Source organism: Corvus moneduloides, chromosome 11, assembly GCF_009650955.1.
Source record: "Corvus moneduloides isolate bCorMon1 chromosome 11, bCorMon1.pri, whole genome shotgun sequence".
Taxonomy (NCBI): Eukaryota; Metazoa; Chordata; class Aves; order Passeriformes; family Corvidae; genus Corvus; species Corvus moneduloides.
Genome location: NC_045486.1, coordinates 1562873 through 1585946, shown reverse-complemented (window position 1 = coordinate 1585946; position 23074 = coordinate 1562873). Strand labels below are relative to the sequence as shown.

Genomic DNA, 23074 nt, shown 5'->3' with positions numbered 1-23074 from the left:
GAGAACACCCCGGAATTTAAGGATCTGACATTAGAGTTGTCATGAGTCAAGCCTGAATTGAAGAGCAGCTTCACCTCATTGCAGTTCAGACCCTCCAGGCTGGAGCCACGAGGTCTGGAGATCCTCCAAGCACGGGGTATTCAATAAAATCCACTTTTGTGGAGTACTGGAGTTCTGCATTTTAATTGAGGAGAAATTAGGTGTTCTTTGAAATCTAGAAGTGAAATAATCAGTGGAATTTTTGGAAGGCTGATAACCTTCACTACAAAAGTGATCCTGGCCTAGGTTTTTATCAGGTTATATAACAACACTGCTGAAAAGTGCATAAAAACCCTTGTGAAAACCTTTGAGTGCCTATAGAGCTTCAATTCTAGTTTCTGTAGAACTAATCAAAAATTTTAAGCACAGCTTCTGGGTCAAGTTCTCAGTAAGATTTACTTTATTACCCTCTGCATTCATTTGGCCTTCCCAGTGGGAAGGGAGGCTGTGACCAGTCAAACCACAGCCAAATTAGAAGGCTTTTAAGGTGTCACTGCTGCTAAAGGTGTAACCCTAAACAGGAGCTCAGCATTTCCATCTGTGTCGTTGAACTGGTGAGTGCTGCAGGAGTCCCGGGTTCTGGAGTTGTTGATCTTTGGCCACATGCCTGTTTTCCTCTCCCTGCTGCTCTGGGGGGAGGTTTGTTCCTGAAGAGACACTCACAGACCCACCACCCCCTGGCTAGAGTTGGGTTATGGCCTCTGAGGCTCCTGGAGGAGAGAACACCCCAGGAAATAGGGGAAATTACTGACTGGGTTGGTTCCTGGTGTTTGCTGAGCGCCTCAGGGAGTCAGGGCTCAGCAGGAGCTCTGCCACAGCTCCCTCTGCCATGGAGGCTGGAAAAGAGAAAGAAAAATAGCAAGGAAAACTTGGTGCCTAAACTTGGGCACCTGGGATTTGTGGGTGTCCACAGCCTCACACTCGGGTGCAGCAGAGAGAAGGGGGGGATTTGTCACTTGTGTTTGATGTGACAGGGATGGCTGGGAAGGAGGGAATGGCCTCAGTGACAGGACAGGGATGGCTGGGAAGGAGGGAATGGCCTCCTGTGACAGGACAGGGATGGTTGGGACTCGTGGTGGGGGAAAGGCAAACCAGAGCTTGGGTAGAGAACTCGTGGGATGGGTGAGTGTGGAAAAAGGGCTGAGATTGATGCTGCAGGGCCCTGCTCTGCCCTGGCTCCTGCCGGGGGCTGGCTGAGGGTTGGCTGCTGGCCCTGGGGACACAGAGGTGGCTGTGACATGGGCTGTCCCTGCTCCCATGGAGCACCAGTGGGGCTGTCACTGGGATCAGGAGAGGCGAGAGGGAACACAGGTGTACTTCAGGGTTGTGGCTTTGAAGAACCCTTGGAGCTGGTTTAGCTTGTGGCTGTGCAGGACCTGCCTGAGGGGAAGATTTGGCAAACCAAAGTGGGCAGAATTATTCACCCAGGATCTGGCCAGGCTGGGGGAGGTGACACTGCTGCTCTTCAAGGTGGTGTCTTGAAAGAAGCAAACACATTTTGGTAATAAATAATTACCCACAGCACTGCATTGTACTCCCAAGTCAGGGCTCTCCTGGGAAAGGGATTCCTACCTTTGCTTGGTCCTGTCTGGGGGATCTCCCACCCAAGCAGCTGCCTGTGTTCAGACCCATGCTCAGCCAGGCAGTGGGAGGCTGCAGGACCCCTGAAAATGCAGGTCTATGCTGTCTCTATTGTCAGTGCAGGTATTTAAAGGCAGGGGACAGCACACGTACACACTCTCAGTGAAATAAGGGCTGATTGGAGTAATTAGATCCTCCTCAGAAGACCATAAATTAATGGTGATTATGATTCTTGAAAGAACAGAAGCAGAAGGTACACGTAACGTCGCTCTGGTTTATCACATTTGCTGCATTGTAATGCTCCTTTAATGTTAATATGTACGTTTGTAGTAAAATCTAATTGCAAACACTGAGCAGGCAGAGCCCAAGGCCACAATCGTGTTCCACATAATTACCTGGGGAGGGGGGCTCCCCCAGCGAGCGGTGCCACCAGCAGAGCCAGGTAGAGCAGGCACTGTGCTCCGCTCAGGCAGCATCCCTGACAGCCAGGGAGAGGGCAGAGCGGGAGGATAATTAACAATCAGTTCATTCAGTGAAATTTGCAATTATTGGGGCAGGTATCTCTGTCACGGAGCAGTTATACCACGTTTGGGTTTGTGTGCTGTCTCACAGGGGAGATGGGTTCATGTAAGCAGAAGTGACTTGGTTCCTGTCCCCACGGTGGTGCTGCGTCACCCAGGGACCCTTTGAAGCCTCTGAGTGGCTGCTTTGATGTCTGATGTTGGCAGTGAGGGATCTCTTTGCTGTGATAATTCCAGCCTTTTTCATTCCCAGCTGTGCTGAGGAGACAGAAAAAAAATTGTTTGGAAGATGGGAAAATAAATGGAACCCAGAAAGGAGAGGGCACTACAGCAGTGAAAATCACAGCATTACAGACTATCCTGGGCTGGAAGGGACCCACAGGATCACCCAGTGCAGCCCCTGGCCCTGCACAGACCCCCCAACAACCCCACCCTGGGCATCCCTGGCAGCGCTGTCCCAATGCTCCTGGAGCTCTGGCAGCCTCGGGGCCGTGCCCATTCCCTGGGGAGCCTGGGCAGTGCCCAGCACCCTCTGGGGGAAGAACCTTTCCCTGCTCTCAGCCTGAGCCTCCCTCCATGGCACTGGTGCAGCACTGGGAGCTGGACCCAGCTCCTCCTCAGCCTTCTGTATCTCTATTTTGACCAATTCACCAAAAGCCCCAAGTCTGGACAATCTCTGTTTGACTGGAGCAGCAGATTTGGGAGTATTTGTGGTGCTTTTCCACCTGTGAGCCCAGCTGTGGCAGAGGCACTTGCCCATGGCTCTCAGCATCACCACCTCTGGGCAGGCCACAGCTGCCCCTGTCCTGTGCACACACTTGATGTCAAAAAAAGGACAAGTGGGCAACGAAAGTCTCTTTTTCCCCTGGAATTTCTGGTGCATACTTAACTGCCTCTGGCTAAAAAGCAACACAATTTTTAAAGGAAAAAACATGTAGGTGTTTAATGCATAGTGTTGACATGTACTTTTTTTGTTCCTCTTTTTTTTTTTAGAAAAGGTAGAATTGCCAGGAGGGTTTTACATCTGAAAAGCCATCTCTGCACGGCCCCTGGCAGCCCTATCAACAGTTTTTATCTGCAGCACAAACTGACAGCCCCTCACCGGGAAATAATTGCGGCTCCGTTGAGTCCAGAGCAGTAATTACTGTGTTGATGAAACTTTTCTCTTTGCTTGCATTGTGGTATCTCTGAATGTCAAACTCGCTTGGGCTGACAACATAATTTCCCCAGCAGAGCTCTTGCATCGACCACGCCGCTGCTGGGCGGGGCTGGGGGGCGTTTCCACTTTGCTGTGTTCCTGAGGCAGCACTGGGAAAATCTCAGCCTTGCAAAGCCCTGTCATGGGATGGGTGTCACAGAGAGTGACTTCCCACGGGCAGGGCCAGGGCATCATGCTGCTCCAAACCAGCGTGGAATGAAGAGAACATTCAGCTTTGGAGTCAGCTGTTCATGGAATCATGGAATGGGTTGGGTTGGAAAGGACCTTAAAGCCCATCCAGTGCCACCCCTGCCACGGGCAGGGACACCTCCCACCGTCCCAGGCTGCTCCAAGCCCCAATGCCCAACCTGGCCTTGGACACTGCCAGGGATCCAGGGGCAGCCCCAGCTGCTCTGGGCACCCTGTGCCAGGGCCTCCCCACCCAGGAAGAACAATTTCTTCCTGATATCTAATCTAAATTACCCTCCTTAAACCAAAATTTTCCTCCAAAATCAGTGAAAGATCCCAAGTTGCAGGCAGTGATAAGGGAATCTCCCCTCCACAAAGCCAGGCCTGTGTGGATCATGGAGATGGCTGCAGTTTGTTTGGGAGAGATCCTCTGACACCAAACATCAGCTCGTCTGTGCCCACCAGAGCTAAGCACAGCTGAGTTTGCAGGGGCAGAGAAGAGCTGCTCTGCCAAGAGCATTTTCAGTCTAGCAAGGGCAGTGTAATGCAGAGCAAAAGTAGGATTCTCTGTACATAAAAGATGGACCCAAAAATATTGACTTGAAGGATTTATTTGTTGTTTTAAACGGTTTAAGCAGGCATGTAATAATAATAAAAGTAGAAACCATCATACTCAGTCATAGAAATTGCCTCGTGTTTTGTCTTTGAGGCATAAGCTTAGCAGAAGGTTAAAGAGAAACAACAATGAATTCTTGTAGACTGAAGCAAAAAATTTGTGTCCCAACTGTACCATGTCAAAAGTGATTTGGGGCATGTTCATATTTCTGCATTTTGAAATAACAGCTTTTTAAACTCTCTGCTTGTTTCATCCAGGAGAATGGGGCAGAAGCAGCCAGTGGGGATCCTTCCCTCCCGCAGCAGAGCTGGGGGTGTAAGGTCTGGCGGGGGTCAGTGCTGGGGAGGGGCCACAGCCACCAGAGACACGGCCGGGGGCCCTGACCAGGTCACCCCGATGCTGTTTGGCCTGGCTGTGTTGGGAGGCGGGTCCCTGTCCCCAGGTGCCGGTCCCGGGGTGGCAGCAGGTCCCTGTGTCCCCGGCAGCTTCAGAGACCCAGAGTGGTGTTTATAGAGCAGAAAGAAGCTGGCAACTGCTGTCAGGGGATTGATGCCAATGACAAATGGAAAGGTTCTCAAAAGGTAGGAGTTTAGCCCATGAGAGGATAAAGGGGTGAGGAGACAGAGTGGAAGAGAACAGGGAAGCTGGGGAAGAGGCCAGAGATTGTGTTTGTCCTGGTTTTCCCTGTTAAAGAAGGGTCTCAGTGGGGCAGTGCTGCCCTTGCCGTGGGTGGTGTGAAAAAAACCAAGGCAGACTTTTTCCTTCAGCACTTTGGTGGTTTGACAGCATTTCCAGCGTTGCTGTTGGTGACGTGCCCGCTCTGTGCTGTCTCAGCAGCAGAAACCAAAGATCTGGACATTTTCTTTCCCAGAGTGGGCAGTGGGGCTGGGAGGGGGTGGGCAGCACCTGGACATGAACCCACAGGGTGTTTTACAGCACAGGCTCCTCACCTGGACGTTTCCCAGCCATGGCCCTGGTGATGGGGCAGCCCGTGACCTGGTAATTGTCAGGCCCTCCTGAAGGGCTTTTCAGGTTTAGCAGGGCCAGTAGTCAGAGTTTCACCAAGGGTTATTCCGTCTGCGGTGGCACTTGGCTTTGAACGGCTGGAGTGTCTGTGGTGACAAAACGCAAGTGGGGGAACGAGGTGAAACGAGGGGTTGCTCACTCAGCAATAACAGCTATTCTTGCACTGTTAATTGCTCATTAAACACCATCCATTCAGCCCTTAACTGCCTGTGCCACAGCACGGAAAGCTGAGGTTTAACCCTGCCCAAGCCTCATGGTTTCACTGGTGGAAAATAATGTGTGTATTGTAAATTGATTAACTCGAGCGTTCACAAGATCTGCCTTGGCCTTACCTCTAGAGACACTTATTTAAGAGAGTGCAGAGGGAGTAGGAGGACAAAACATGTGATGAACAATATAGTCTCATCTTCCTCTTGTTCCCTCTGATTTACATCTCGAGCATCAGAGCAGCCTGTAATGTTTAATGGAGATAATTAAATATCATTTGGAGACAAGATAGCTCTTTTTAGTAGTGGAACAGATCCTGCTTAACAACAGAGCTCGCAGCAGTAATTCACCAGTAAGCTGGAGAGGAGATGCACTGGAAAGCTCAGCACAGACTCTCTTAGGTGGTGGGAAGGAAAAGCAGTGGAAATCAATTAGTTTAGCCAAGGTGCTTAAACGTGATTACAGCTGAAGAAAGTCTTGTGAAAATTGGTATTAGGGAGTAGTTAAGATTTATTCTGGTGCCTTAATTGGAGGACCAAGAGAGTCAAGTGATTTGATTCTCCAGAACTTCAAAATCAATGTTGTTTTAGCAGCTTTTATTGACTGGAAGATGAAATCTGATAATGACTGAAGATAAGAAGGGGAGGTCAGGGCCTGTGATGTCCCCGTTGGTGCTGGCAGCGTGCGCGGAGCGGCGCCGGGCCCTGGCTCCGCTTTGGCCCCGAGCGAGGCGTGCCTTGGGCGCAGCCCAGCGCCTGCTCCGGCCGCGTGTGCGGGGCTCGGGGGCTGCTCGGAGCCCAGCCCGTGGCCCCGGGCTCGGGGAGCGATGCCCAGAGCAGCACCCACCGGAGTCAGCGCCCTGCGGGAGCGGCGCGGCGCGGGCGGACCGCGATGCCAGCAGAATGAATCCCTGCTCGGATGCTCGCTGTCCCGGCGCTGACGGGAGACAGAGTTTGTCACAAATTCAGTTTGTGTTCATGGGCTTCCTCGCGGCTCCCTCACGCAGAGATAAGGCAGCTGCGAGCTGCTGCACGTCTCTCCCTTGCCGTGCAGTAGCGGCAGCGGATCGCTCTCGGTGAAGCTCCACGGCGCGGCTCTGAAGGCAGCAATAACCAGGCTCGGGGGTTTATCCTGTTTAAAGGTGTTTAATAAGTTACAGAGTCACATCAGTGTCTGCGGGTCGCTAACTTCTGTCAGGCCGTGGATGAGTTACACATGTGAGCTGATTTGGGCTTAAAACCCGGGGTTTTCTCCCCCTGTAGTATTCCAGATTGCTTTCAGTTTGAGTACCCCAAATGAAGGTGCTGATAGGGAGCTGTGAATAATTCAGAGTGAATTGCGGTGTTATCTCTGAGGTATGACTGACGTGTGGGAGGCAATTTCGGAGTTAACTTGGAGCTGGCAATGAGGAATGGGAGCTGCGGTGGGATGGTGCAGGACAGGGCATCGCTCCGTCAGACCGCGCTGGAGAATGGTCCGGATATTGCTGTAATTTGTCACCGCGGCGTCTAATTTGAGATGGAAATTTGGTTTATTCCTACAATAAAAAGGCAGTGTTAGATAATTAAGAGAGAAGCTCTTCCCTGATGCTCTGGATTATCGTTGATGCACACGGCTACCTCCCAAAGATACGGGGGATCGTGGAACGACTGGAATTTGGCAGGTCCTAAAATGACAGACTTTTTGTAATTAAATCTCGTTTAAATGAGCACCTAAATGATCTTGTATTGTGGGATTACCCATTCCCAGTTTAGCATAACAATAACCGCTCGTCTGCGTGTCACAGAGCCCAAGGATTGCGCAAAGCAGCGCCGGGGTTGGGATTATGATGCACTGGGCAGTTGCCATGGCAACGGTGTGTTCTAATTGTGATACATTAGCAGCAACAAGAATTGGCTGGCTCAAGTCACCGAGTTAATTAAATGCAAACTCGCACCGCTCTGAAGGAATAATAGAGAAGATTAACACCTCCCAGTGCCCCCGTGTGCGGCACGGGATAATCCCAGCCCTTTCCGCGCTCCTGCTGTGCCGCCCGCCTGCTGCGTTCTCCCGTGGGGTGAGGGATGAGGAGGCGCTGGCCGAGGTGTGGAGGGGTCAGGGGAGCCCCTTTGGAGCCGGGCGGTGCTGGATGTTGGTGACAGGAACCCCCGCGATGGGCAGGGAGAGGGGCTGGCACAAACCCGGCTGTGCTCACACGAGCCTCGGAAAGGGCGCCTGCACCGAGGAGATGCTGCTGTTTGCCGGCAGAGGTGAACTGCTGGCGTTCATCGTTCTTGCAGGGACACCTGAGCTGTTGTCAGCAGCCGTGTGTGGGTCCAGCCTGTGTGGGGCTGGGGCTGCTGCCCACACCCCATGTCTGACCCTTTTTATTGATTGCTTTGAGGTTTAAATTGCTTTTCTTTAATACAAGGAGTTATTTTCCTCGTGCCAGGGTTTAAACTCCTCATGGTGGCTGGTCAGAAACAAAGGCTTTGCTGCCCTGTCCAGGAATCTCCCATTCTTTCAGGCAGCTCTGCCATGCTCCCTGTTCACCTTCATCCTTCGGAAAATTAAATCATTTTCACAGAATGGTTTTGGTTGGAAGGACCTTAAAGCCCATCCAGTGCCACCCCCTGCCATGGGCAGGAACACCTCCCACTGTCCAAGGCTGCTCCAAGCCCCATCCAACCTGACCTTGGACACTTCCAGGGGTCCAGGGGCAGCCACAGCTGCTCTGGGCATGCTAAAAAATAAATAAATGAATAAATAACCCAGTTATAAGAGTAAATGAATTGCCAACTGCTCTGGGTACTTGACTGCAGCCTTTAGTTCCCCAGGCACACTCCACACTCTGTACCCAGCACTGTGGTGGCAAAGAACATGTCCAGCCAGAACAAGTTTGTTTCTAAGTAGCCAAAGCAATATGTAAATGCTCTGGTTTAAGTAATAATTCCATTATCATTTCAAAAGTCAGTGAAAAACTGGCTTGCTTCATGTATGTATATTTGTCAGTGCTTTTTATTGTCAGTGTTCTACTCCAAAGGTCTTTAAAGAGAAATTATAAGTGTAGGATTATCCTTTCCTTCTCCCCCTCCTGCACTGACACTGGCTTGCACTTCAAATTCCCCTGCAGGTCTCCAAGCAAAATTAGATTTTACTTTGTATGCAAATATATGGAATATATTCTCAATATGGGCCTGGGTCAAACTTCACTGACATTGAAAGATTCCAGATGACTTTTTGCAATTTGTAGTGATGGGGGAAGTGAGGTGACCACAGTCAGTGCTGGGCACGGGCAGGGCTGGGGCCATCAGTCACTTCTTGGGCATTCGATGGGCAAGGAATTTTTTGTGGGATTGGTTTGAGGTTCTGCACACTGGTTGAGCTGGGAATATACTGGGAAGAAATACTGGGAGTACTGGGTTGCCTCAGTATAAAGGGCAGTGGTGGAGTCACCCTTCCTGGCCGTGGCACTCAGGGCTCTGGTCTGGCTGACAAGGTGGGGAACAGCCAAAGGCCAGACTCGATGCTCTTGGAGGTCTTTTCCAACCTCAGTGATTCTGTGACTGAAGGGCCCCCAGGGAAGGGCTGGGTGGAGACTCCTTCCCCGTCAGCCTGGTGGAGTCTGCTCAGAGGGAACCCTAAAGGAGGGGCAGGAGTGTGTCAATGAAGTACATGCTCCCAGAAATTAACACCCTGGAGTGGCCAAACCAGGAGGAAATTGCATGGATCCTCCAGACAACGTCCCCAGCTGGTGACTGCCGAGCTCTGTGGCTGGGCAGCTCCTCACTGCAGTGTCAGGGTGCAGCCCCATAGGGATCAGCTGCACAAACCCAGAGTGCAGCCAAGGTGCGTGGTCAGAATGGTGTGGTCATTGAAGATACTGCATCCAGCTGTGCAGGGGAATAAGTTCTGTTCTTCTGGGAAGGCCAGAGGATTTCATTTTGGATGGGGGAAGGTTTGGGGTGAGTTTTTGTAAGCCCAGCGTGTTGGGATATGGAGGATGTTCAGTTGCTGAAGCACATGGAGGCAATTTATTAACTGGAGTGTCTCAGAAAAAGAGCAGTTTGATCTCAGGCAAAGCCTTCTGAGTGGGCCAGGCTGGCTGGGTATAAATCAAACATTCATGTGGCTGGCTCAGGGGAAGCAGAATTGGAGTGAAAGGATGGAAAAAAGGTGTTGAAGCTTGCTCTGTAAGATCAGCCTTCTGTGGGGATCTCTGCTCTTTGTTGGGGGCATGGCCTGGGGTTTCATCCTGGCAGGACTGCAAATGGACAGCTCAGGAGAGCCTGAGTGTGATGGGCACTCGATTACAGCTCGATTTGAACCCCAGTCGAGCAGGAGAAACCCTGGCCTGGGGCTGTCCTGCACTGCTGGCCTGGATCAACCCCTCTTGTAAGGCTGGCTTAAGGCTTGACTTGTTCCTTTTGCTGTGTTTTCTCAGTGCTAGCGTACTGTGTGTGATTGGGGAACTCTAACAATGCTTGTATTTATTCTGCATTGTGGATTTAATTTTGCAGGACCTGAATATCCTAAGTGAGAGGGCTGCTTGCCGTCATAACGTGTGGCTGAGTGATTTACTGGGCAGTAAAACAAAACTGCAACCCCCAGACTGGTTAAAGAGCCCGAGAGGAGAGAGAACCATCAGGGCATTTGTGCCTCTCCTTTCCAGGCTATGAATAATTTTGGCAGCATTTTTCAGCGCTGTCAAGGCAAAGCTGCAGCTCCCAGGGGCTGCACTCGCAGAGTTCCCATTGCCATGACAACCTCGGGCACATCCAGGAGCTGCTCCAGGAGCTGCTCTGGCTCTGAGCCCGGCCTGGATGTGACCTGGACCGTGGCCCAGGAGCCCCTTGTGCCACACCCACCCTGTCACCTCACCTGCCCCCACTGATGGAGTGTCCTGGGGGTGCAGAGCCAACCTGAGAGCCAAAGGGGCTTTCAGAGCTGCTGCTGCTGGGTTTCCATCTTGCTGTTCCTTAGAGGATGGTTCCTTAGTTTTGAGATGCTTCCTGCCTTGCCTTTCTTGTGCAGCTTCCAAAAGGCTCCATGCAGAGGATGGCAGAGGAATGTTTGATCCTCCTGACGTGTGTCCCTGTAAGTTATGGTGATGAGTTTGGAATATCAGAGTCAATTCCTTCCCATGTGCCCCCTAACCCTGCCCTCTGCAGTGGGAAGCCATTCCCCCTTGTCCTGGCACTACAAGTTCTTCCCCAAACTTTGGGGGTTTTCACTCCAGGGAAAGGCACCTCCAGTGTGGGAAGACAGAGAAGCCGAAGTGTTACTGCAGGTTTTCTGAGGAAACCTAAACACCACTCCAGGTTCTCCAAGGAAACCTAAACATCACTCCAGGTTCTCCTGTCTTGAGTACTAAATGCCAGCACCTCTTTTGTTCTGATGGAGACTTCTGGGAAGAACATTTAATTCCTTAACCTGGTGACCAGAGAGATTTACCTGAACACATGATCAGCATGAGGTTAAGCATCTAAAGTTACTTTTTAAACAATACCTTTCTATTCTTTGGGATTTTCTGACTATTTCTTAGCTCCATGTGTCCTGGATGGCTGCAAAGTGGAATTCTAGAACACCGGGTGTTCCTTAGCGTGCCAGATTCTTCAGAACTGATTCATTATGCACAACCATTTCTGAAGGCCATCACATCTTTATTTGCCCATTTCCTTGCCCATCTGTGTGTTTACTTACACATCCACTTGCACTTTGTCTCTTTATAATCAATACCTTCCACTGATATTCCTCGTGCTCATTCCTCCATCTCAGGTAAATGGAATTGTCTTAAAACCATTTGACCTGAGTTTATTTTCTGTCCTGGGATGCTTTAATAATTTAAGAAAAATGGCAGGAGAGCTTTGCCTGGTGTTCAGTGAGCAGCTGCTTGGGTCAGGAAGGGGGATGTGTGTGGGGAGGCTGCCTGGGCTCCGTCCTTACGAGCAATATTTGATCCTGGGAGTGTTTCTGGGAAGTTCAGGGCCCAGTCAGGAGTTTCTGCTGTGCTGGATGGCCATGGTTGGTCTGATGGAATGCTCTAGAAGCTTCCACAGCTTCTCTCTTAAAACTGAGGATGGGGATTTTGGTATTTGCAGATGTTGGTGATTGCAGGGCTTGGAGGACCCTGCTCTGGTGCCCCAGGAGCTGTCCCAGTGCCACAGTCCCAGCATTGTGTAGTGCCCCCCATCCTGCAGAGACACAGCCCTGGACTCTCACTTTATTTTCCTCAAAATCTCAAACTGAGGGTTGCAAGGTTGGGTTTTTTCTCCTTTTACATTGAATTATTCAATAGTTGAAGTGAGTAAAATTAAAGATTTCTAGACTGGTGACGTTTCGAATATAAGAAGGATAGCAAAATCTGTTTCATTTGAACTCTAATCTCTGGTCATGTATAAAATGAATAAAATGCAATAAGTGTGGAGAAATATGATTTACAACAGCAGCCAGAGTCTGGCTCTGAATACCTGAAAATGCCAAGATTGTGTGTCAGTCAATTTAGCAGTGCAGTGGCAAGGGGGAGCGATGAAATGAAGGCTTTCTCTTTTTTCCTTTCCTTTTTTTTTTTTTTTTTGTTTTTTGGAAGAAGTGACAGATGAAGAATTATTTCTAGCTCAAAAAAGCCAAGTGCTCAGCCTGTGAGAGAGGGAAAAGCCATTATTTTAATAGTAGAAGTTGAGGATGTACATCACTTCTGCTGCACTTTGTGTTTGTCTCTTTTAGTGATGTGTAACTTATTTTAGAGCTATGATCACAAACAGCAATGCCAAGCAAGAGATGTTAGATGGTTCTGAGGATTGATAATGGGATTTCTGGAGCTCTTCCCTCTGGCTGTGCCTGAAATACCACCAAGCCCTGCTGTGGCTGAAATTTCTGATCACCTTTGGTGAGCCGGCAGCAGGGAGGTGGAGGTCTCAGGACGCTCCTGGTGTGGGCAGACCTGCTCTGGGTACCAGCCCATGGCTGGGATCCTGTGAGGAAACTTCATCCATTTCACATTCTGTCCATCACCTGTGGACATGGAATTAGCAGGGAAGAAAAATCAGGAGAGGGATGTGCAGCTGTTTTGTGTCCCTCTGTTGTCACCACCTGTGTTAGCAGGCACAGGGCAGGGAGGGCTCATTCTCTCCCTGAGCAGACAGGGATCACAGCCCAGCCCCTGCCTCTGGCTGCCCACCCCTGGATCCGCAGTGGGACGCAGGATCCCCATCCAGGGGCAGCAGAGTGCCGAGCTGTGCTCAGTGTGCAGGGGCACAGAAAAGAGCAGATGAACCCAAAGGGAGAGAGAACTTATCCTGTTCATGGTGGGGATGCACACACCTCACTCCAAAGCCTCCTGTCCTTGCAGGATGGCTTCTTCCTGGCACACCCTTAACTGTGTCCAGTTTCCATTCAAGGACAGGGAAATCCAGCAGCCAGTTCCAGGGAGGCACCAACTCCAAACATCTTTAATCCTTTGTTGGCTTGAGCCAGGGCCAGTGCTGTCCTTTTCTTGGCTGAGCAACTCCCGAGCGATTCCAAGCAGTTTTTGGGCACCTTTGCTGTCTCTGTACCTGCTCCAGAAAGCCAAGGCAGCTCTTCTTGCAGCAGGTGAGGAATCAGCTGAATATTGTCTGTACAAACTGTCTGACTGGTGGGATTGCCTCTGATGCTGCTTCAGTTTCTCTGTCAGCCATCAGACGCTGTTTGAAAGCAGCACTTGCTATTCCATCACTGCTTTGTCCAATTATCTGCCTAATTTAATTTCCTTCCAGATAAGCTGTTAGAGTTTCTCTCACAGGCTGGAGGGACAAAATTCCTTCTCTTCTGCATCTGCATCAGAACTCTCAGAGCAAGTGCTTCAGCGTTTGCTATTTTGAATTATCACACAAGTTATAGATATAACCCATAAACGTTTATTTTTGGTGCATGCAAATTTCTTGCATAAGGAAGTTCCTAATATAAGAGAACAAGCTGTGTAAGATATTTAGCTGGAATAACCAAGATATTTAAAATACAGACATTCACTTCAACTCTCCTCCACACGTTTGCCTGAACCACAGGCTGAAAAACTCGATGTGCTGGGTGCTCTTGGGACGTGAAAATGAACAGTGGCTCTGACAAGGTGACATCAGGAGGAACAGTTCCACCGTGCAGGCACAGGGAATTGGGAGTTTGTCCTTTTAGTCCTGTTTACTCCATGCTGGCTGCCTTGCACGTGGCCTCTGCAGGTGGGAATCTCTGGGAATATGTCTGAATTTTCCTTTTGATGGCTGAGCCTTCTGCTCCAAGGAACATGCTGGGACAGGATCCATGACAGCACTCCTGCATCCCGGGATGTGCAATGCTGCCACGGGGCTGGGACATGATCTTGCCCTCAGCAAGTCGGTCTTTTAGATGCTTCTATTTGAGGAATTCTCATTTTGTTGGTATAAACTGGATATTGGGAAGGAATTGTTCCCTGGGAGGGTGGGCAGGCCCTGGCACAGGGTGCCCAGAGCAGCTGGGGCTGCCCCTGGATCCCTGGCAGTGCCCAAGGCCAGGCTGGACATTGGGGCTTGGAGCAGCCTGGGACAGTGGAAGGTGTCCCTGTCCATGGCAGGGGTGGCACTGGATGGGCTTTAAGGTCCCTCCCATCCCAAACCAGGCTGGGATTCTGTGATGTGCAGCCCATTCCCTGAGCCTGGCCAGGAGCAGTGGGGTTCTTTGGGCACCCAAGCACTGCCAGGCTGCCCAACAACCAGACACTGAAGGGACATCTTCTGATGCTAAAATCCCATCCTTTCCTTCAGTGTCACCTTTCATATGATTGCCAAGCACAGGATTTGTAATTAAATGGTGTGACTGATTTCCTGGCATCCCACAGCCATCCCACAAGGGCTCTTTGCCTGCCCTGCTATTCCTGCTGTAATAACTGTGACCAGCACAACTGCTGTGATTTGTTTATCCAGCGTCCCTTGGGCAGCTTCCCTTGTCACTTATCAAACGTCCTGAGCATCCCCCTTCCTCAGGGCTGCTCTCCCAGCTGGCTCTGGGTTGGTTTCTGAGGGATTGCCAGCACCTCAGCACAGGGATGTGGTTGTGTTCCATGGGAAAAGTCCACACTGAGGGGCACAGGAGGGCAAAGATCGTGAATATCTTGATGTTAAAATCATCATCATCGTCATCATCACTGATGCCATGACAATTTTTTGCCTTTTCTTTCATACCCCTGTTATACCTTTTTTGCAACTTCTGTATTCTCAGTGCTTTTTGCCTGCATTCTTGCACTTGTCTGTCAAGCTAAGAGATTAAACATTTTAGAAGCTTTGTAGTTAGGGATCAGTGTGCCCCAGACCCCAAGGTCCTCTCCAGAACACATCCTGGAAACTAAGATAGAACCATCCAGGAGAAGGCTCCTTGGGGAGGGGGGCTCACTTGAGCCTCTCATTGGGGAATCTTTGATAGATCTGCTAATTAGTAACACCTATAATGACATACCCGATCTTTTGGGGTGGGCTTTTGGCGGGCTGCATTTCGGTGCATTTGACCTGGACGTGTGCACCTAGGGATCCTTACAATAAATACCAAGGTAAAATCCCTTTTCCCCTTCTAACCGTGTTTGACTCTTGATTTTAAGACCAGGAAAAGGCATCCACATCAGGGAACAGGTTGGCTTGGGAAGGGCCTCAAGGATCCCCTTGTTCCGAGCCCTGGCTGCCGAGCCGGGCTGGGCCGGGAGCTGGCAGGGCTCCTCCCCACTGCTGTTCCTATTTCCCTGTGCAGTCCTCTGGAAGGACACGGCTGTCTGGGCAAAGCTGCCCTGCCTGAGCCTCCATAAATCACCTTGGCTGAGGGAACGGGACCAGTGTTTGCACGTACAGATGGGTTTGGGGTTTTCAGTGAGGGTACAGTGCTCCTGAAGGAAGGGTGGAGTGCCCTCCCCCACCCACTGGACACCAAAATGTCTGAGGACATGTTTGCATTCAGGTCCTTTCACTTCCCATGTTGTTACAAACACATAACGCAGGGGAAGCTAATTTTAATTTTTATTTAAAAGTGTTTTTCATTCTTGTATTTGCACAACATAATGTAGAGAATGAGATAGAATCTTCAGATGACCTGGAAAAGCCTTCTGGGAGATTTATAAACTGTCTGCTTCATCTGTAAGGACATTTGTTTTAATTCCCATATAAAATTGAGATAAATTGGCTTGTAATAGCACAAGTCCAAAAATATCTCAAGTTACCACTTTATTTCCATATTGCAACGTAACACAATTCAGTGCACAATTAGAAAGCTGAATTAGAAAAGAGGAGCAGTTGCTCCTGATTAAACTGAAGACAAAGCTTTAGCCTACAAAAAGGATTTCTGACTCCTAAAGGGACTTTTCAAAGCCCTGCAGCTCTGAGTGAAGTTGTTATATAAACTGTAAGTTCAGTTCTTCTGGCCCAGCAGCTGGAAATCTCTCCTGGGTTGGCAGAGACAGAGGCCTGATCCTGCAGTGCTCTCCTTCCCAGAGAAATCACTGTTCATGCAGAATCAGCCATTGATGTATTTTGTTCTATAAAAATTGCCAGTTATTAGATGTGTGTATTCCAGACCAGTCCAATTTTCTCTCAAGGTTTTGAAGGTAATTTTTGCAATTTGCATGAATAAAGCAAGAATCTGGAAAACATTAAAATCTAAAATTCAAATGGAAATCACTTATGTAAAAGAAGTGATAAAATCTAGGTGCTTTTGCATGTGAATGATGTCCTCCGGGTTGGGTTTTCTCCAGTGCCTGCTTCAAAGTCGGTGCATTTGCAAAGCAGTGTGTGAAGTTAAAATTTGTCAAAATTCAGTCTGCTTGAGAGAGAAGGAGATTGGAGTGAGGGTGACCCTTCAGAGTGACTTTGTCCTTCTGTCATAGCAGATGTGGCTTCAAGCCCTCCAGGGGAGTGGCCCTGGGAGACCAACACCACTTGGTTTTAGAAAGCCTTGATTTCCACTGGCAACAGTTCCAATCATGGAATGGGTTGGGTTGGAAGGACCTCAAAGCCCATCCAGTGCCACCCCTGCCATGGGCAGGGACACCTCCCACTGTCCCAGGCTGCTCCAAGCCCCAATGTCCAGCCCGGCCTTGGGCACTGCCAGGGATCCAGGGGCAGCCCCAGTTGCTCTGGGCACCCTGTGCCAGGGCCTGCCCACCCTCCCAGGGAACAATTCCTTCCCAATATCCCATCTAACCCTGCCCTCTGGCAGTTTGAAGCCATTCCCCCTTCCCCTGTCCCTCCAGGCCCTTGTAAACGCTCTCTCTTTGTGTTTCTTGTAGCTCTTTCAGGCACTGGAAGGCCACAATTGTGTCATCCCAGAGCCTTCTCCCCTCCAGGCTGAACAAGCTCCATCCCAGTTCTCATTCATGTCAATTTCGAGCATCTCTCACTAAATCTGCATCTTAATTTCTTAATTTGATCTCAGGTTTGGGAGCTGCCAGGTTCAGCAGCCAGCTGTAAAAGGCACGCATGAGTTATTAGAGTCCCATTGTCAGTTAAATCTGATCCTTTGTACTTTAAGTCATCCATTTGCATTCATCTAAAGTCTTCCAGAGAATTTATCAGAAGAAGTGAAATAAGAAATGAAATAGTTTCACGTAAACTGCATTTTTATGTCTGGCTGGTAAAACCACAAAGCAGAGATAAAACACATAAAACTGAGACTCTGCATAATAAGCATATCTATTAGTTTCCCTTATCTTTACACTGCTCCCATTTGTCATGAGAAGCTTTGTGTGTCACTCATCCCTCCTTGTTCTACAAACGCTCTTTTCTCCCTTGCCTTTTATCTCCCATCAGCGTTTGCAAGGTGGGAACTCGGCTGGGGAGGTGCTGCAAAGACCCCTTTGATTAAATAATCATTTCACCTTCAACCCCTTCCGAGCAGGAAAAATTAAAATGAATACCTGAGGCACCGCTGGGCTGCTGGGTGCAGCCTTTGCAGCAGGCCAGGATTAAGGGGAAAGCGTTGGATCAAAGGATGCCCAGGGTGAGGCAGCTCCCAGCAAGGCAGGAGCTCCCACTGGGGCAGCCCATGGAGCACCTCTGGCTGCAGCGGTGCCTGGGGAGGCTCTGGCGCTGGTGCAGAACGCCCCTCATTAAATGCATAAGCGGCAGTAACAGAGGTCTGGGGCCACCTCGCTGGGCCACCTGCAGGGACAGCAGCACAGGGGCAGGGCACTCCGAGTGCTCTGGGGACGATGGCAGGGGTTTGGTTGGCAGGGGTTTGCTGCGGAGGCTCTGAAAGCTCCCCCAGAGGTGGCTTTAGGACGCCATGAGGGCAAGCCTGGAGACATTTGTGTTGTTCTCAGGGTTCTTCCATCAGAAGTTCAGACTGATGAGCGCTGAATGGGAGGAGAAGAGGAAGTAGTGTTCTGAAGCAACCAGCCTCAGTGCGTGATGATTTTCCCATCTCTCTGGATTTCCTGTATATTTAATTTCTGAAGAGGATCTGCAGAGATGCTGCTGCCTCTTCAGCTCCCTCACACATGTATTGTGCTGTCTCTGTGCCTTTTAATTGTGCTGAATCCTCTTAAGTCGTGACAATTGTTCTGGTTTATCTGTTACATGTGTCCTCTGAAAAGACAGTTAAAAAAAAAAGGGGTAAAAAAGGCTTTTCTACCCCTGTATATTTGCAGAGTACATTTTTTAATCCCTGTGGTTTCTTTGAACACTCATCTCAGTACCTGTTCTCTGACTTGAAAATATTTTTTCGCAATACTGAGCGCAGCTGAATGTCACGAGCACAGAAATCATTGTGTACCCTCTGCAAAGTGATTTCAGTGAATTGTAGAGAATTAAAGTGCAGTAAAAACAAGAAAATCCCACCTTCCTCAATGTTTTTAAGTCAGAAATTTCTACTAACCTGTGTTATTATAGTTTCTCTTCTATAACTTACAGCTCAGCTAAACCTTAATTTATATCAGAATTATTTCAATCCAGATCTGATCTGCACTCTTTAAATAAATGAACAAAAGCTGTGCCATAACTTGCTGTGGGAATTGTGTTAAGGCCACCGAAAGTCTCCAGCACTGAGGCTGTTGGTGGATCAGGCAGGGGATTGGTGTGGAACATCACGGTGGCTGCAGTGCAAAGGTCTCAGCTCGCACATCTTCACTGCAAACTGGTTAAAAATCAGTGTAAAATGGGTGTTTGTGTGTGAAGTGCTGCAGCCCAGCCAGGCCTGTGGTGTGCAACACATGCAAAGTGGTTCAAAATCACTTCACAGTGGGTGTTTATGTTTGAAGCGCTGCAGCCTCCCTGGCCCCTGGTGTGTAACCTGTCTCTGTTGTCCCGTAGCTCTACATCCAAACCACCACGCTCACCATCTCCATGAACCTGAGCGCGTCGGTGGCGCTGGGGATGCTCTACATGCCCAAGGTTTACATCATCATCTTCCACCCCGAGCTCAACGTGCAGAAGCGCAAGCGCAGCTTCAAGGCCGTGGTGACGGCGGCCACGATGTCCTCGCGGCTGTCCCACAAGCCCAGCGACCGCCCCAACGGCGAGGCCAAGACCGAGCTCTGCGAGAACGTGGACCCCAACAGTGAGTACTGGGGCTCTGCAGCACCCACCGGCCCGGGCCTCCACCCTGCTTGCTCTGCTCCATCACAGGGTTTTCAGCTCTCGTGTGTTTTTAAAGTCTCTATTTTTATCTCCAATTTTTGAGCTGTGCCGTTTGGCAGCAGCGCCTCATGAAGTGTTTGGGAGCTGTGAGTAACTCGTGCTCCCCCTGCTTTCTCTCTGTGGGTGAGGGATCAGCACATCCCTGGGCACAGAACCCTGCAGCCCGTGTCCAGCTGGCCCTGGCAGGGACAGGTTCTCAGACAAGCACCAAAAACTCTGCTAACCCGAGTTTTCATCCTGATTCTTGCAAAGTTGATTTGCAAAAATCTCACAATCCCTGAAGATTCCCATTTAGGGATTTTATCTGGTCTTAATGCAAATCTTGCCACCGATTTAAAAGGAAAATAGATGGCAAAGACACTTCTAGTTTCCTTAATGTGCATAGCAGAGGATAGCACAGCACGAAATTACAGACTGAGGCCATCAAATTTGATTTGCATTTGAATCTGGAAGGAGCTGAGGAAGGAGACAGCTGCACAACTCGCAGCACTCTGCAAAGGTTTGGGCATGTCTGCAGTTTTTGTGAGAAACCAGATCTGAATGCGGAGAAATGCCCTTTCCCTGCCCGTGCTCCGCTCACCCCTTTGCTGCTGGAATCCCTGCCACTTCTTGTCTGTTCACTGCTGCTGGAATTTCTGCTTCAGAGCAGCAGCTCTGCTGTCAGAGTGGGAACAGGCAGCAAATCCCTGACACAGCACTTTCCCTCCCCTGCTCACCCCTGCAGGATTTTTCTCTGATGTCTGATCATGCAGGTGTACAAAATACATTGCAACTGGAAAAACTAAATTTGTCTTTGGAAGCTGGACTGGGATTCTGACATGAGACAGGGAGGGAATGGTTCTCACAAATGAAGGACTGTATTAGGCCTCTTCCAGCGGTATTGGACAGAGCCTGAGTGCAGGAGGACACAAATGGAATTCCTGCACTGGGGTGTTGCCCACTGACACTCAGGGCCCTCTGCCACGGCAAATTTCAGGAAGGGAAGGAAGGAAAAGAGAATTTGAAAGCCAGCTGGGCCAGGGCAGGGGAATGTGTTGCTGGTGGACTTCACTAATCACTGTTGGGATAGACTAAGCCGAAATTAGTTTCTCCCCCACAAAATCCAAAATCTAAAAATCTCATCCCAAGATTTGAACAAAGGGAAAACCACCCAAGCTGTGATGCTGCAGTGTTCCCTGTGGGAAGCCCAGCCTGGGGCCTTCCCTCCCCTGGGTCCCCTCCTGGTCTCATTCTCCTGTGCTGCCTCTTATTGCTGGTTTCAGGCTTCTGAGAATGTTTTCCCCTCCCACCAAAGAACAGCCAGATTTTTCTTTGGGAAGGAAATATTTTTGCTAAAAATAAATACTGCCCACCTAGCCCCCATGTTTCTGGTCAAACACCCCATTTTTAGTCCAGGGCTATAGACCAGAATATGTTTTTAAGAGGCACAAGGGGCAGAGGCCCCTGGCTTGCCCGGATGTGCCACTTTTGCCTTGAGCCTTCACTGAGTGGGATTTTAGAGCACATAAATGTATTTGTTAGGAAATGTGCAATCTCTGAGTTTCTGGTTTATAAACCAAGTACTGGGCTTTTACCTTTTCTTTTATGGTTTGTGAAATACCGATTTTTAAAAACATTTGCACTGTTTATATAGAGTTCCATCTGTTCATAGTCTCAGCTGCACCTAGCACTGCTCGTTCACTCCCCAGGTCTGTGTGTTCATAAAAATTATTAGAAAATCAAATGAAATAAACTTCTGCTGTACTTAAAAGGTTTTGGGTACATTAGTCCCAGTGTAAGTGCTGCAGTTACTGTCCTGTAGCATTGATTAGGTTATTGATCAACCCCTTGATAAGGCATCGTTCATGAATGTGTATAAAAGTAATTCCTTGAACACCTGAACTGAGTTTCTTTTTTTAAAGTTTGAATATTCTGTTGAATAGAAGTTTTTTACAGTTCCATTTTTAGGTGGAAAAAAATGAAAATTGAACTAGTGAGCTTAAAAAAAAAGTCTCAACATCCAAGCAAAAGTCCTCAAACATAGTTTTCAGTAAAATTTTGAGTATGGTGTCCATATATAAAAATGGGTTTGAAGTTTTTATAGCAATTTCACTTTAAAAATATTTTATATTGTGAATAGGGAATTTTCCAGAGTTTTACCAATCAGAAAATAGGAAATGTGAATTACAAATCACCCTGGACGCATCTTGGAACAATTTTTTAAAAATTTCAAATATCTTCTTTCAAAAGAAAACCAAAGAATGTGTTTTCAGTATTTCTTTGCAAAATTGGCTTTGCTCCCCTCTGATGCGCCCTGGTGGCCTCTGGCTGTGAGGCAGGGGGTGCCTGGTCCCCCCTGGGCTCTGACCAGGGCACAGGGTTTGGTTGTTGGATCCATGCCAGGCTCCTGTGGAGCTCAGGGAGGCAGGAGCAGGGGAAATTCCTGGGGAGGATCAAAATCAGCACAGCACAGAGCGAATTCAGGTGCTGGCTCAGCTCTCAGGGTGTGCAAGTACAGTTGGGGTTTCCAGTTTGATTTTCTACTGTGTCTCACAGGGCTGCTGCTGTTGCTTGCTCAGCTTCTGGATGCTGGAGTTGCCATTTCTGTTGGAAAGCCATGAGTGTTTCATATCTCCCGAGACCCAGGGAGCACCAGCACAGGATCCATGTACCTCCAAACACTGGAAGTTTGGGGACTGAGCCCAGATTTATGGCCTGTCCTACTCACAGGCCACAGTCAAACCAAAAGCAGAATGTGGGTGCTTTTACAGAGAAATAGCCTTGAAAGAATCTCCATGCTTTAGTAGAGCTTTAAAAGAACAGAGCAGCTGGGGCTGCCCCTGGATCCCTGGCAGTGCCCAAGGCCAGGCTGGACACTGGGGCTTGGAGCAGCCTGGGACAGTGGGAGGTGTCCCTGCCCCTGGCAGGGGTGGCACTGGATGGGCTTGAATTCCTTCCCACCCAAACCCTTCTGTGGTAATGAACTGAGGATGTGCATGTCAGGCTGGAAGTCTGTGAACTCTGTGAGCAGCTTCCCAGGAGCAGGTGATCCTCATCCTGTGGAGCCACTGCACACAGCTCTGGGGCAATCTGCTGGAATTTAGGCTCAGAAGAAAATGTGCAGAGCACTTGGGAGAGCTGGGCTCAAACACTGGCGGTTTGGGGTGAGTCTAAAAGAGGACACTGATTAACATGAGAGGAGAATCACTTGAAATGCAGTGACCTCATCTCCCACCCCTCAGGGGAGCAGGGACTCACTGTGTTACACATTTCCTTGGGATCTCTGGGAAATCAGAAGTTTCACGAGGAGCTGAGCTCCCCAGCCACACCGTGGGAGGGCTTTCATGCTGAATGGGATATATTAAGGCCAAGCTTTCCATTCTATTTAGGAAAACTCTCTTAATCACTCCTGTTTGCCATCTGGCATGTGCCTGCTGTCACTCACTGCACGGCTTTCCCTGCTAGTGCACGGTTGGGATCAGCAGGATTTGGTGCACAGCAGCTCACATCCCTGGGATCAGTTTGTTGTGCTCTTGTGTGTCTTTGGGTGAATTTCACACTGGCTGGGAAGATGTTTCTCATGGAGCCTGAGGTGAAGCAGGCAGTGAGTGCCCTGCTGGGCTGTCTGCTCGAGTTTCTGCTGCAAGAGCAGTGTCAGACTGGGAGAGGAATGTTGGAACCTCCAACCCATACTTAACTTATATTGAGATTTACATGTAATTACTCCTTTTCCCCATCAGCTTGTTTTAATTCTTGGCTCTCCCCAACAGAGTGACAGGAAATCAGGCAATCAGCAGTGTGGTTGTGTGGTGATGAGGAGGTGATGCCTCCTGAGGGCTGGGTGCTCTCAGTGTTTGCTTTCATGGAGCCACAGAATGGTTGGGCTGGGAGGGACCTTTGACCTTCCACTAGCCCAGGTTGCTCCAAGCCCCATCCGACCCGGCCTTGGACACTTCCCCTTTTAGCAAGGAAGTGGAACTTCCCTGGCAGCTGCTTGAGTTTTCCTAGGGAACACCCCAGGCACTGTGTCCATGTTCCCTGTGCTCCCTGTGGTGCTTTCCCGTGTGCTGCCAGCCCTTCTCCATGCCAACGGCAGCCAGGGCACTGCATGTCCATC

At 49.5% G+C, this 23074-nt stretch overlaps 1 protein-coding gene across 3 annotated transcripts in view; it reads left to right on the top strand.

Annotated features, from left to right (window-relative positions):
• The window catches only part of GRM7 (glutamate metabotropic receptor 7), a 207720-nt gene that overhangs the window by 168125 nt on the left and 16521 nt on the right, over positions 1-23074 (top strand). For all 3 annotated transcript variants that reach the window (XM_032120574.1, XM_032120573.1, XM_032120571.1), the window contains one exon: positions 18652-18898. In XM_032120574.1, coding sequence (XP_031976465.1) covers positions 18652-18898 — 247 coding nt within the window. The remainder of the gene's footprint in view (positions 1-18651; positions 18899-23074) is intronic.